Source organism: Perca flavescens, chromosome 7, assembly GCF_004354835.1.
Source record: "Perca flavescens isolate YP-PL-M2 chromosome 7, PFLA_1.0, whole genome shotgun sequence".
NCBI lineage: Eukaryota > Metazoa > Chordata > Actinopteri > Perciformes > Percidae > Perca > Perca flavescens.
The window spans coordinates 34,520,514-34,536,268 of NC_041337.1; the positions used below are offsets into that span (position 1 = coordinate 34,520,514).

The window sequence follows — 15,755 nt, forward strand, 5'->3', positions numbered from 1 at the left end:
CTACAATGGGAGTATTTTTCTGCATTGATTACTTTTTAATACTTTAACTACGTTTTCCTGATGATACTTACAGACTTTCACTTAAGTAGCATTTCTCAATGCAGGACTTTAACTTGTAACAGAGTATTTTAACAGTGTGGTATTATCACTTTTACCTAAGTAAAGGATCTGAATACTTCTTCCACCGCTGCAGGTAACGGCCATATCCTTATTGACATTGACTCTAACAAACTGTGGGTGGCGTCGTCTTCACAGCCCGGCTCGGCTCCGGTCCACCAGACCGAGTACTCCCCGAGAGTGGGCGTCCGTCTGGAGGGGAAGCGCGCCGAGGCTCAGGCCACCATGCTGTGGTTCCGGAAAGGAGCCGTGCTGTCGGTGCGCTGCGCTTCCCCTGCCGCTCTGCAGTCGGCCCGGGACTGCATCACCATCAGAGAGGAGTTTATCGCGCACAGAAGCAGACCTAACGTCTACCTCCAGCGAATCCACGTCAACAACCCGTCCGACAAGGCCGCCTCCTTGGAAGTCATCTATAGCAAGCCCTCCTTCGGGAGCAAGTTCTCCTCCAGCGTGGAGAAACTGGAGGACCGAGAGATAGTGCTCTCCTCCGGCCGAGTGCCCGTGGAGAATAATCGCATGGTTCTAGTGGTCGTGGTCACCAAGAAGCTGAACGGCAGGATCCAGGTTCCTGCCAAGTTAGAGTACAAAGACAACATCCTGTCAGTGGTGCGGACATCGGAGCCCATCGAGCCCTCCAAGCTGGAGGAGACCTTCACCGCCCTCAGAGACGGAGCCAAGAAGGAGCTGGCCGAGCTGCTGAGGGCCAGCGTGGACGAGCTGGTTGTAGATCACCAGCAGGCCTGGATGGACCTCTTCATTTCAGGTGAGCAGAGGTTGGAGCAGGAGCGGAGAGACTGGAGAGAGTCGGGCAGCTTCTGGGGCTCAGGGCCCGAAGGTTATCTCACAACCCCCCCCACCCCGTCCCCCCAAAATCTTTTAGGGCAGTGGTGTCAAACTCAATTTCGCTAAGGGCCACACTGGAAAATGAGAATCATATCAAGACCCAGACATGTAGAGTTTATTGACATGCTTTTATTAATCAAAAGTAAAATATTTTTGCTTTTATTCTTTGCATGTCTCATATAGTCTTCTCACGTACAACTTGGTCCGCATAAAGCCATAAAAAGCCATAAAAGTTAGCAAAAAAGTAGTGCTGCTCCCTCTTAGTCGATTAGTCAACTAATGGGTCGTTTTGGTCTTAGTCAACTTAGATTTCTTTAGTCCATTAGTCATGTTTGATGCTTTTTTTCATGATGAATGACTTATTTCCAAGAAACGTACGAGAACATCTCTGGTAAACCCAAGAATTAAAGTGGTGCTTTTGCATGACTCTTTGCGGAGAAACTCAGATTTACAGATCTGTCGATTAAATCAACTAATCGATTAGTCGATACAATTGAATGAGCGTTAGTTGACTAAGAATTTCTTCAGTCGAGCACAGCCCTACAAAAAGTTCCTTAGCCATCATAGAGTTGAGTAAATCAAGCAAAAGAAGGCCTTTCACAGGCCTGAATGTGTAAACTCTCTCTGGTTCTGGGGGGGATTTCTGAGTCTCAAAGTCGACGAATCTGCCAAATTCTGCTTTGAGTGTCGCATAATTGCAGTTTGAAAAACAGTTTCCCGTCCTTTTGGTTTGGCGCACTTTGAGGCGGGACCAAACTCTGCGAGGGGCCGGATTAGGCCTGCGGGCCCTGGGTTTGACAGGTGTTTTAAGTTTTTAGAACAACTTCAACTTTGTGTCATTTCCACTCCACGTCTCTCTGACTGGACCGGCAAGTCAATGGAGCAAAATTTCTGTTACTGAGAAAATATCCACATTCATTCTGTGAACTCTCCTCCAGCACCGTGTACCAAAAATAGCTTCTGTGGGCCCACTTAAAAAGAGAAACATCAGATGCTTTTTGCATCTCTTTAGGCGTCAGGAGGGAAAATGAGTCGTCCTCAATATTAGTTGTGTTCTGGTTTTCAGAATGATGAAACAGTCGGACAACAATTAGACACAAGCTAGTATGTCGGCTCTACAGGATGATTCTTTTCCTTGGCCAACCTGATCTCATGAAGTGGCGTATGTATGACAAGCCAATTCGTATGCCATTTTGGTGTGTTATCAAGGCGCATAATCGCGTGTTTATCAACACCATTCGGGTGCGGATGGGTAAAACACAGGACTTACACCCAGGAGAGCCGGGATGTGTCGTTTTTCAAAAAAAAAAAATTTTTTATGTTTCTTTCCTAAACCCAGCCGTTTAAAGCGTGTGACGTTGGTCACTGTCGTGTTTTTGTCATTTTTTTCCCCGTGTTTTTGTGTTAATAAAGCCTTTCCCAATGTACGGCATGTTGTCGCGATAACGGACTATGTTTACATCCGCTGTATACAGAAGACTGTAGACATACAAGTGGATAGCTCAAAATGCGTACAGATAACACGCCATTTGGCCTTAAGAAAGTGGCGTGTAGTGGTTGTGTTTTCTCCAAATGATGTACAGATTTTTAGGCATTCTGTTTTCAAATGGCTTGAAAAAAATAGTGCACGTAGCTGCCCTAAATGGGAGGAAAACTTCTCTGTGGTGGCTTCTGTGGCTCCAGCCCTAAATGTTTTCTCAAAAGCCCAGAATCTTTTAGGCCGACTTTACTGTCTTCCAGAAGCCATAGCGGGCTCCGTTTTAAAGCTAGAAAGAAGATAAAGAAGACATTGGTATCATGTGGAACTAGACCATCTTCAATTTGGTTCCAACCGTGTCATGCTAGCTTGTTGGGAAGGGGGGCTAATTAAAGCTCCAAAGTTAGTCTTAGTATTGTTGAAGGAAGAACTTGCATGTCCTATTCAAAGGGGTCCGTTGACAATGCATCATTACATCCCTATGGCTAAACTAGGGCCGTGCAATTAATCAAGTTGATTTATTTAACTTTTCCCACTGTTTTTTAAGTTCAATAATTGCAACATCTTTCCAGAAGTCAACGAGTAATTGTGTAAATCTGTTAAATTGTGTAAATTATCGTGATTTCAATATTGACCGAAATAATTGTGATTATATTTTTTGCCATAATCAAGCAGCCCTAGGATAAACATACATAGTGTAGAGGTGTGAATCTTCACTGATCTCCCGATTCAATTATGATGTCAGCGATTCAATTAGATTCGATATCTCGATGCATCACGATGCGTCAAATACATTTTTACTATTAAACAATGTAGGATATTTAATTCGTAGCTTTTCAAGCTTCAAAAACCAAACATTCTGCAGTGCTCTAATACTAAATAAACTGGATACATAAAACTATACAGCACTGAGCACATGGCACTTCCTGAATGTGCAAAACACATACCAGAATATGTAAACAGAAAGGTTGTTAGGCCGACATTACATTATAAACAGAAATAATCCATTACGAGCCGGCCGATTATCGATGCAGCATCGTCCATGTCCACGATTTGATGCATGATTATTTGATTAATTTCAACACTTGAAACATACAGCAGGGCTGTAAAAAATACTTAGACCCCGATCGATATAGTGAAGGAATTATATAACTGTGTTGAATCGATGCATGCTGTGAAATGCTGCTGACTGCTAAAGACTACTAAACTGTGGAGGGATTTTATGGCAGATCGGGCTTGCTCATGTGTTCTATCAGGAGGTTTGGTTGGTTTTAATCTTTTCGTAGACCGTAAAGACGTTCCTGTTTGGTTGGGTTCTTGCACCAGTGTCAACGTATGCAAAACCTCTGCCAGGAGCTAAATAGGGACGAAAACATATTTGCCCATTTGTAACTCACAGACATCACCTTACTTTGGGTTTCTGCTTTTCCACAGAGTGACAGACTCACTAAACCAGTGTTTCTTAAACGTTTTCAGGCCAAGGAGCACTTAGGGCTCCTGCACACTGGCTGCGAGGCGTGGGCGTGGCGTTTTCTATGTCTTTGCACACCAGAAACGTGTCTGACGCAGCGCTGCTGCTAGCCTGGTCTGTACACATGTATTTACTGCACTCAAGCAGTAGTATACTTCATGTTCTATATAAATATATACTGATTTGATTTCAGCAAAGACAACGTCGGCAGTATTGACGGCAAAACTTAATATTTCGTTCTGTATTGACAGGTGCAATATTTGAAAATCGATAATTTATTATTTTTTTTAAATTAAATTTATATATCTGCATTTAAATGTCAAAACCTCGAGACTTTCAAACATCAACATGTCATGTATTAAATGTATTTGTGTCTAAATGACACAAACATCTTTTGCTATTCCAGTTGCCTGGAAATGCTTCCAACACGCTTGCGTGTCGCGTGAAAAATAGGCGTCGGCCTTATTTCTAGCGCAGGCAGTGTGTGAGCTCTAACCTGTTACCATGGGAGCTGAAAAAAAACGAACACGCCACGCAGCCAGTGTGCAGGAGCCCTTAACCAATAAAAAAAATAAAAAACTCACAGCCCACTTTACTGCCAAAATATCCCCAAAAACGGACTCGGGGTCCTCTGACCTCCTCAGACGACTTGACGAGTCGTATATATACGACCTCGGGGGCGCTCTTTTTGCAACTTCCGGTTCGTAACTCCGAAAAACGACTCGTAGATCGACTTCGGTGGACAAAAAGAATGCACCATAAGCCACCAAATTCAATTTAATTTTTAATTCAATTCAAACTATTTATCCCAAGAGGTAAAGAAGGGCAGCTCCGTTTTTCAGCTGTCTCCAGACCCCAAGAACAAAAACATTTACACGTAAACGCATACACAACAGACAGCAGATAATCCACGGCACGGGGCAGCGAGTGTACACAGCCCTGTTTGAGGCGAGAAATGACAGATACATAAATCAGGTTCTCAAACAAGTTGAACACAAGCAGCTCACACCTCAGGAAAACAAGAGGCTGCTCATTCAGACTCTAGATTTAAAAGTCTGATAGCAGACGGAATAAAGGACTTCGAATAGCGGTTTTCGGTTTTTCTGGGTGGGGCCCTAAAGCGCCGGCCTGAGGGCAGTAACGTAAACTGTGAGGACAGAACATGGGCGTTGTTGGTCCATGCTGTAATTCAACTAGAGATGGTCCGATACCATTTTTTGCTTCCCGATACCGATTCTGATACCTGAACTTGCGTATCAGCCGATACCGAGTACCGATCCGAAACCAGTGGGTCATATATTTTATTATGTTTTAACAGCTGTATACTACTATCCCTGTATGGATGTGATATGATTTCTATCTTTGTTTTCTGTCTGGCTCAGGTTAAACTCTTTGTAAAACATGAACAAACACAAACAATGAATGTCGTACAACTTTCTTTTATTCTCCAGTTTGACAGTCAGTTATAACGGAAAAAGAACATAAATAAACAACTTTAACGTAGATTTTCTTTAAGGCTTTATTACGTGGTATCGGATCGGTGCATAAACTCCAGTACTTCCCGATACCGATACCAGCGTTTTGGGCAGTATCGGAGCCGGAACATCTCTAAATTCAACATATTACAGTTACAGCCAAATTAAAATGATAGTTTTTACAAACGGCTGCCTCACTCGTAGGGTTGGGCATCGAGAACCGATTCCTACTTGGAATCGTTTCAAAAATTACGATGCCCTCTGAATAGTTTCTTTATTGGAATCGTTTGGAGGATTTAGTTTCAAATCTGATCTGCTCTAGCGTGGCTTTATTTTACGTTGAAAAAGCCCTGGAAAACTGCAACCCACCATTTTGAATAAAAAAGAAAAACGTTCCTCTTATTTGTGAAAGAAGCATGTGACCCATTTCAACTCCACCACTAAAAGAATCTGAATCAAGAATCGATAAAAACCGGATTTGGAATCCGAATCGTTTTAATATCAAAACGATTCCCATCCCTACTCACTAGTTGTCTCTGTTGCCGTCCTAATGAGGAAGAATTATGCAGTTTATGGTGAGACATCAGAAGAAGCCAGATGTCCATCTCGTCAGTTGACCGTAACCTTAATTTATTTATAAATATTTATTTATTCCTCCCTATTTCCTTCAAATGTCACGCTGATCATTTGGGACGTTGAAATTGGAGGCAGTGTCCCAAAACAGTGGGCTTTATTGCCGAAGTCCGAAAACACAGAAAAAACAGCCGATTCTAACAATAATGTTTGAACTGACGTTAATATTGAAAACAACACATTTATGCTCCATGCTGTTAGGGTTTGGAGTCGCTGGCTGACACTGTATTTTTATTTTTTAAGATTATTTTTGGGGGGCTTTTCTCTTCATTAGATAGTGACAGTGGATAGACAGGAAAGGAGGGAGAGAGATGGGGGACAACACGCAGCAAAGGGCCGCAGGTCGGACTCGAACCCTGCGCCGTTGCAAAGGACTCAGCCTGCATGGGGCTCTTACTGGGTGAGCTAGAGGTTGCCCCCACTGTTTTGAATTTTAAAGTAAAAAAAGTGATATTTTACCGAAATATATTCAACTGATTGCAGTATTGTAAACACGCAACAACAAATCTAAGACAGAAGGTAACCTTTATTCATGCTAAACCTGCATTGAGTAGCTAAAAGTTATCAAAGTAACGTGCCGTGTGCTTATGGCTCGGGAACGTCAACAATAACTAGGGCTGGGTACCGAATTCAGTACTTTTTAGGCACCAACCGAATTGCCTCCTTAGTATCAAGTATCAAAAAATGCCCCGTCATTCAACACCAAATGAGTCAACCTTAGTGAACCAATCAGCACGCAGCATGCTTCTACCAAGATCTGATAATGTCTGTGATTGGCTGTGACAGACATTGTATACATTGTATCTAGGGCTGGATACCGAACGTCGATACTTTTATGGTATCGAAAAAAATACGCCAATCCTATGCGTATCGAAAAATTCTTTATCTTCGGTGCCAAATTTCGGTTCCAAAAGCATCTGAGCGCGTAAGCGCAAGCTTATCTGTCCTCTCCGCATATTGACACAGAGGGGAGCTCCGACCGACACACACACACACACACACACACACACACACACACACGGAGAGGTGCGGATGGAGTAAACTGTCTGCAGTTTTGTTGAAGTCTCAGAGAGTCACGGTTGGTCTCAAGTGTAGTTACAGTTTTTTAAAACTTGACGCAGGCAGCGTTTGCTGTGATATCATATTAATGGCGAGGTGATATTAGTGGCGAGGTGATATTAGTGGCGAGGTGATATTAGTGGCTAGGTGATATTAGTGGCGAGGTGATATTAGTGGCGAGGTGATATTAGTGGCGAGGTGATATTAGTGGCGAGGTGATATTAGTGGCGAGGTGATATTAGTGGCGAGGTGATATTAGTGGCGAGGTGATATTAGTGGCGAGGTGATATTAGCGGGAGGTGATATTAGCGGAGGTGATATTAGCGGCGAGGTGATATTAGCGGCGACGTGATATTAGCGGCGAGGTGATATTAGCGGCGAGGTGATATTAGCGGCGAGGTGATATTAATGGCGAGGTGATATTAGTGGTGAGGTGATATTAGCGGCGAGCTGAAAGAGGTCACGGTGCTGTTGACGTTACACTTCCTGTTAGACAAGCAGGCACAGCGGAGGTTTCTCTGCCCTGATGACTGACTGACAGGCTGAGCTCGTAAGGCAACTTTATAAATGTTACTCTGAGTCAGCAGTTTTACCAGATTTTTTAACAATAACTGTTTTGATTCACAATTAAGGTGGAAAATAAAAGCTTTGTGTTTAATGTATTTTTGTTGATGTTGAAATGAATTTTAAAACATATGGTATCGAAAAAAGTATCGTTAGGAGTCGGTATCGAAATTGGCACCAGATCGAAAAATTCTGAACGATACCGAGCCCTAATTGTATCTCTGTTACACAGAGACGACCCGCCAATAATCAAAACTGGGCTTTTTTGTTCAGTTTTTGTTCCTTTTAAGATTGTCGACTTTTTCGAGACAAAAAATTGACATTTTAGGCTCCTTTTTTCTGAGTTTGTTGACAGTTTTTGCCACTTGTTCCAACTTTTTGCGCTATTTTTTTTAAATATTTTGTCTGATACCCAGCCGATCAGTCGACGGAAACCCGCTACATGCCCGGTTGTCGTGAAGTTGTGCTTCTTTGTTTCTTTCAGGCGTTGAAATGCGGAAGATCACCGACTCCCACACCCCGTCGAGCCGCACGGTGAACACCACCCTCTACTACATCCTGGCCTCCTCCTGGGCTCCTCTGCTGGACCGGACTCTTACGGGCGAGGACCGCTTGCGCCTCGAGTCCAGCCTGAACTACGCGGACCACTGCTTCAGCGGCCACGCCACCATGCACGCCGAGAACCTGTGGCCCGAGCGCGTGAGCAGCGCCGCCCAGATCCTGCAGCTGGTCACGCTGTGGACCCTGACCCTGCAGAAGAGAGGCTGCAAGGTCCTGGTGGCGGCCGGCGCGCACGGCGCCGTGCAGGGCGTGGCGCTCAGCTTCGGCGGCCTCCAGTTCACCGAGAACCACCTGCAGTTCCAGGCCGACCCGGACGTGCTGCACAACAGCTACGCGCTGCGCGGCATCCACTACAACCAGGACCTGATCAACCTGGCCGTGCTGCTGGACGCCGTGGGGAAGCCCTTCCTGCACGTGTCGGTGAAGCCGCAGGAGAAGCCGGTGAAGCTGTACGCCTGCGAGGCGGGCTGCCTCAACGAGCCCGTGGAGCTGACGTCGGAGCCCAAGGGCCACACCTTCCCCGTGATGGTGACGCAGCCCATCACGCCGCTGCTGTACATCTCCACGGACCTGCGCCACCTGCAGGACCTGCGCCACACGCTGCACCTCAAGGCCATCCTGGCCCACGAGGAGCACATGGCCAACCGGTACCCGGGCCTGCCCTTCCTGTTCTGGTTCAGCGTGGCCTCGCTCATAACGCTCTTCCACCTTTTCCTCTTCAAGCTCATATACAACGAGTACTGTGGGCCCGGCGCCAAGCCCCTCTTCAGGAGCAAGGTATAAACAGCGCTGATAAAACACAACTGGAAAGACTAAACTGCAAACTGATCTGCTCTGGTTTTGTTTTTTTGACTTGGCGTGTGGTGGCGGAGATTTCCCCTCTCTCTCTCTCTCTCTCTCTCTCTCTCTTTCAGTCTCTCTCTCTTTCTCAGCGCTCTCTCTGTGGGTTGGTTTTTGCTTTCCACCTTCTCTGAGTGAACTCTAATTTTCCCGCCCATTATGCGTTGGCATAATCCCTCCCTCCCCCCCTCTCACACAGGGGTGATTCTGCAGGTTTTTGTTGTGTGTTTAAAGGAGTTGATAAAGATTTCACGGCGGCTGTTTCCTCTCAGACACTCTTTGTGAGGCTACATCTACATCGCTACGTTTTGGTTTTTAAGCATTTTGTGTACACCAGTGTTTTCAGCTCCAGTCGAAGAACTTAATCTCTGTTTAAACTAACACAGCCAAACCAAAATATCTCATCAACATCCTGGTATACTGGGCATAACCAGGAGGCAGCGTGGAGACCCCGCCCACTGCTGGTAGTGGCCATGGTAACGTCAGTAGCTTTAAGTCTCAGAGACCGAGACGTCGTGACCGATAAGACCCAATCAGGACGGAGCAACGTCGGTGTCGGCGTCGCCAAAGGTCTCCGTTTGGCAGCCGTTGAGATGGCAACACAACCCCGCAGACTCCAAACCAGAACGGGTCAGAAGAGTTTCCAAATGTCTCCGGTTTAGGGACGAACGGATACCGATTATTAGAAGTTAATGAAACCGATATTTGTAACCGATATGCATTTACAGTGAAAATTAAAATCTTTAAGTCAAAATTAACATTTTTGGAACGTTTCAAACTCCCGACAGAAAACTGCGGATTATCGGCTCGGTGTGTCAGCGCCTTTAGATAATCCGCTAGATCAGGGGTGTCCAACCTCTTCATTTCAGGTAGCAGGGGTGGAGCCTGAATCTTTTAGGGCCACACTGGCAAATGACAATCATTGAGCACCAGATGTTTAGTTTACTGACTTTCATTCCATAGAAAAAGCAGAACCATTGGACTGTATTATTGCACGTCTCATATAGCTCCCTCACTTACAGTTTGGTCGACACAAAGCCCTAAAAAGGCCGCAAAAAGTTCCTCAGCCATCATAGAGTTTAGCAAATAGCACATGAACAACAATGAATTATGGGTACTTTTTTAAAAGCAGGCTACCACACAGACGACTCACGACAACCCGTTTCACAGCCTAAATATGCAAATGTCTCAAAGTCGACATATTTCAACAGGTTTCTCGTCTTTTGGGCTTGTTGGACCTAAATTGATATGGGGGCCGGATTTGGCCCGCAGGCCTTGAGTTTGACAAACTAATTGATTGTTTCCAACCTGTCTGATCATCTGACTGCTGGCGTACCTGTCCAGAGCTACAGACAAATTAATAAAACCCAAGTTGGGATAAATCTTACTCTTCTTTTAAGGGAGATGATTGTCATGAATCGACCCAAAGCTAAATTGATCCTGCAGATAAGGCTACATCTACACGACTACGTTTTTGGTTTAAAAAAAACGAATATCTTTAGCTACGTATACGCCTCGCTTCCACACTACTCCGGCCGTCCCGAGCCCCTAAAACGGAGACATTAGGAAACCCTGCTGCCCCCGTTTTGGTTTGAAAACTCCGGGGTTGCGTTGTAGTCTGGACGGACAAAAACGGAGACATTTGGCAACGAGGACGTCTTATCGGTTAGTCAGTCCTTTGTTGTCTTTTCTTTTCACGTGCCCAGTGTGTGTGTGGGTCTGGAGCCTGACCAATAAAGGATTTTAAGGGCGATATAGATAAAAATATTTGGTGATTTAAAAATCTGATATATCGGCCAATATATATTATTTAAAAAAACAAATCCAGAAACGCATAACAAAACAGATTTCCCTAACATTAGTTATTTGAGTCCTCACTAAAACAATATGATAACACAGTTTAAAAATAAACTTGTTTGTTTTATTGTCTTAACAGAACATCAAAATATATTAAAGTTCTGATAAATAAAATGTATAAAAATACAAACTTAAGATATGAAAATGAAAGGGTTAAACACAACGCTGTAGAGCGCCCTCTGGTGGACAGACTCTGCAATGCCAACACTCAACATGGTTGAAGGGGGTTTCGTCCGTTTTTATTTTATTTTTTAAATATTTATTTATCGGCCATTATAAAAAATACTTTTTGGGCTTTTCCACCTTTAATGGACAGGACAGTGAGAGAGGGGGGGAGACATGCAGGAAATTGTCACAGGTCGGACTCTAACCCTGGGCCTCTGTGTCGAGGCATAAACCTCTAAATATATGTGCGCCTGCTCTACCCACTGAGCCAACCCTGCCACTTATCGGCCATTATAAATGCCGATATATATAAATATAGTTTGGAAAATGCCTAATATCGGCCCATCGATATATTGTTCGGGCTCTGGCGTGGTCATGTGATGCGTGTAGTCAGACGTGTTAATGTGGACGGAGATTAGTTCTGCTGCTGGAGCTAAAACTCTTGTGTGGACGGAGATCGATTTTTGTCTCAAAAACGCCTCTTAAAAATGAAAACGTAGCAGTGTAGATGTAGCCTTAAAATTGGAACTCCGTGTAGTAAGATGTTGCTAAAAGTTGTCAACGTCTGTTGTCATGTTAAAACAGCTGCTTGTTTACAGATGTTCTTACAAAAAAAGAGTTGTTGAGACCGGCTGGGTCAGTGCAACGCTTATCAGTTCTTATCTTCTCTGAGCACAAACGGACATTTGGAAAAAACGAAAAATGGGATCCAATATATGTTTTTTTTATTCAGAGGATCAGAAATTTAGAAAATTACAAAACTGCGTCTGGGCTCCAATTATTCAATACTGCGACGGTATTCTCTCCCTCGTATCCCCTAGCCACGCCCCCGCGAAACCATCAGTTGCACATCTGACCCCAAAGTCTATCAGTTTTTTTTGTTTTTTTTTGTCCATATGCAGTTAATGACCTGCATATTCGGCAAAGTAGAGGAAGAGAATACCACGGCAGTATTGTGAATAATTGGAGCTCAGACGCAAATTTTCTCAATTTCTGATCCTCCGGTTAAAAAATGAAAAAATTTGATATTTGAACCCATTTTTCTGTTTTTCCAAATGTCCGTTTGAGCTTAAAAGTAAAATTGAACTGATAAGCGTTACACTGACCCGGCTGGGCACTTTTAGATAAGGGTGTGCTGCTAAATGTTCGTCTCTGATCAGCTTGGACTGCGTGTGCTCCCTTTGCCAGAAGTCTTTATCTTCTGTTACTGATGATGTTTTATATTGAATCGCTCAATTAAATTTCAAGAAATCTCCGGGTTGGCTTTGGCTCTTCACTGCTGACCGATCTGTCACACCCTGTGGTGCTCCAATCACAGCTCTCTCATCTCCTGCACGTCTGTATTCTTTCATTTCTCTTCTTTTCGGGGGGGGAGGCAGGTGTGGAGGTTGCGGCTAGAAGGGATACAGATTTGGCCAGAAGTTGCGCAAAATTTCTACAGCCCATTGTTTTAACTCTCCTGTTCTCCTCGGGTCAAATCTGACCCATTTTCAAAGTTTCTGTATATCAGAAAAATTTGCATTTCTTTCAACCAAATTGTCCAAAAAAATAACGGTGTGGTTCCATACAACGCTCTTTACAAGTAAAATAAATGGTCCGTTCACTGTTCTCATTGGATTTGGGTGTTTTTATTCAATTTTATATCATCCATCCTTCCATCCATCTTCGTCGGCTTACCCAGTGTTGGGGTCGCGGGGGCAGCAGCTCCAGCAGGGGACCCCTAACTTCCCTTTCCTTTCCCGAGCCACATTAACCAGCGCAGACTGGGGGATCCCGAGGCGTTCCCAGACCCAGGGGGGATATATAATCCCTCCACCTAGTCCTGGGTCTTCCCCCAGGCCTTTTATATCATTTGGAAAAACAAAAAAGAATTGTTAAAAGAACGTTGAAAAAAGAAATTGACAAAAATGTCTAAAAAAAAATAAAAAACGTTGAAAAAAAGCGACAAAGTTTTCATAAATGTCGGAAAAAGGACACAAACATTAAGAAAAGCGTAGAAAAACCAAAAGTTGCATGAGTGATGGGAAGACAACACAAGATTTAAGCAACATCATCTTTTTAGCCTGAACCTAACCTCTCCTACTTACCGTTATGATTTCTTGCACTATAGAGGTGTTACTTTACACACTTATTGACTTTTTTTTCTTACTCTTATTTTTACTTTGAATTTGACTGTGAGCGACTGCAACTAAACCATTTCCTCCGAGCGTGATCAACAAAGTATTCTGATTCTGATTTCGTGCAATCTAATATAAGCTGATATAATATAATTAATATATTTTTAATACTTTCGCCCAGGAAACACGTGTTCGTTCCCAGGAAGGTTTTTTTTAATCCTCTTTTTCCTAAACTTAAAGGGTGTAGTAGGTAAGACTAATAAAACTAACTTTCTTGAAATGGAGGCTGTAACCAAGACAACATACACGTGCATTTGTTAAAGGTCTCAAAGTTTAAAATGTTGTAGAGCTCCGCCCCTGGCCCTGAGGCGATATTACGAATCCCACTATGGCCACGGAAAGACTCGCCTTTCAATAGCATTTATTGGCCAATCTAATATAATTTAATACTTTCGCCCAGGAAACGCGTGTTTGTTCCCAGGAAGTGGGAGTTTTTTTTTAATACAAACCACGGATCTTTTTCCTTAACTTAAAGGTGCAGTAGGTAAGACTTGTAAAACTACCTTTCTGTCATATCTGCTGAAACTGACCCTATGTTCCAGGAGAACTACATGAAACAAGTAATTTAAAAATAAATCCAGCTCCTCTGGCTCCACCTACAGCCTGGAGTGGGATTTGCAAAAATCCACTTCTCCCTGTTCAGATGCACCAATCAGGGCCAAGGGGGGGGTGAGGGGGGGTGTCTAACTGTTCACATGCACCAATCAGGGCCAAGGGGGGGGGTGTCTAACTGTTCAGATGCACCAATCAGGGCCAGGGGAGGTGTCTAACTGCGTGTCAATCACTGCTCACGTATTCATTCTCCCTTGTGGGGGGAGGGGCTTAGGAGACCGTTTTGGGCTTTAGTGTAAAAAGGAGAGGAGGGACTGAGACGTTGTCGATGTTCAAGTTCTTCGGCTAAGTCCTGGATCTTCCCAGTCCTACCTACGGCACCTTTTAACGTTTCGTTGTCGTGGCGTCTAAACGTAACTGTCGTCGCCGTAGCGATCTCCCTTCTAGCCTCCGCCAGGTGTGTGTGTGTGTGGGGGGTGTTTGGGGTTCGTGAGTCCGTTGTTCAACAGCTGTTTTCTAATCCTTCCGCTCTGACTTCACCAGGTCGCCCACAAAAGTGAGGACGACTGCTGTGACCCCAGGAATGCTGCTTGAGCAACGCGTGTTGAATTCAACGTGTGTGTGTGTGTGTGTGTGTGTGTGTGTGTGTGTGTGTGTGTGTGTGTGTGTGTGTGTGTGTGTGTGTGTGTGTGTGTGTGTGTGTGTGTGTGTGTGTGTGTGTGTGTGTGTGTGTGTGTGTGTGCCCGTTTTACTATATTCGTGGGGTCCAAATCCGGGGACTACAGTATACTTGTGGGGACCAAAATGCTGGTCCTCACGAGTTTAAAGGGCTGTTTGAGGGTTAAGACTTGGTTTTAGGATTAGGGTTAGAATTAGGTTATGGTTAGGGTGAGGGTAAGGGTTAAGGTTAGGCATTTAGTTGTGATGGTTAAGGTTAGGGTAAGGGTTAAGGTTAGGCATTTAGTTGTGATGGTTAAGGTTAGGGTAAGGGGCTAGGGAATGCATTATGTCAATGACAAGTCCCCACAAAGATAGTAATACAGTGTGTGTGTGTGTGTGTGTGTGTGTGTGTGTGTGTGTGTGTGTGTGTGTGTGTGTGTGTGTGTGTGTTCTGCTTGACCTTTGGCAGCAGGCCGAGATAATGCATAATAAATAATGGGTGTGCTGCAGCTGAATGACAGCCATTCTTTTTCTATTTGGTGTTTTTATTAAAAGTGCAAGATGGATTGGATGAAAGGTAACATTAGAATGTGACATTAGGAGCCAGGAGAGCCAAAAATGGAAAACGTACATTTAATCCTGCTATGAGATGATGTACACCAGGGGTGTCAAACTCATTTTAGTTCATGGGCCACGTACAGTAACCCTGATTTGATCACAAGTGGACCAGACCAGTAAACCACTCCAGAAGGAACCAGAAACTTGATCTGCCACACACCGTTTCTTGTCAGCTTGATGTTGGCAAACGCTAGTTGTTGACGGACCCGGGAGAGAGGGGTAATATTCCAAGAAAAAACTCTAAGATTAAAGTTGTTTTTTATGGAAAAAGAACTCTGTTCTCTGAGCAACATGGCATCGTGACTTTGCGTAAACATACAAGCCCACTTTGCTAAAGCTAAGTTGCGTGTTATCTGTACGCGTTTTGAACTAATCGCGTGTATGTCTGTCTTCAACGCCACAACGTAAACGCACACGCCACTTCTAAAGCCACGTAGTGTGTTATTGCGAGTAGAGATGGTCCGATACCATTTTTTGCTTCCCGATTCCGATACCTGAACTTGCATATCGGCCGATACCGAGTACCGATCCGATACCAGTGGGTCATATATTTCATTATGTTTTAACAACTGTTAAACATATGTTTTAACCCTAACCCTAGACGACGTGGCGGATTCCACGGATGAGATGAGCATAGCAATTGCAGCGAGTTTTATCTGCATTAGAAAATATTCCTTCATTGAAAG

General features: G+C 44.1%; 1 protein-coding gene across 1 annotated transcript in view; it reads left to right on the forward strand.

Annotated features, from left to right (window-relative positions):
• Positions 1–14,443, forward strand: part of kiaa2013 (KIAA2013 ortholog) — a 16,873-nt gene extending 2,430 nt beyond the window's left edge. Inside the window, exons 2-4 of the mRNA XM_028584145.1 lie at positions 194–880; positions 8,124–8,977; positions 14,335–14,443. Of these exons, the coding sequence (XP_028439946.1) occupies positions 194–880; positions 8,124–8,977; positions 14,335–14,385 (1,592 nt within the window). The 3' untranslated portion in view covers positions 14,386–14,443. The remainder of the gene's footprint in view (positions 1–193; positions 881–8,123; positions 8,978–14,334) is intronic.
• Positions 14,444–15,755: the final 1,312 nt, after the last annotated feature.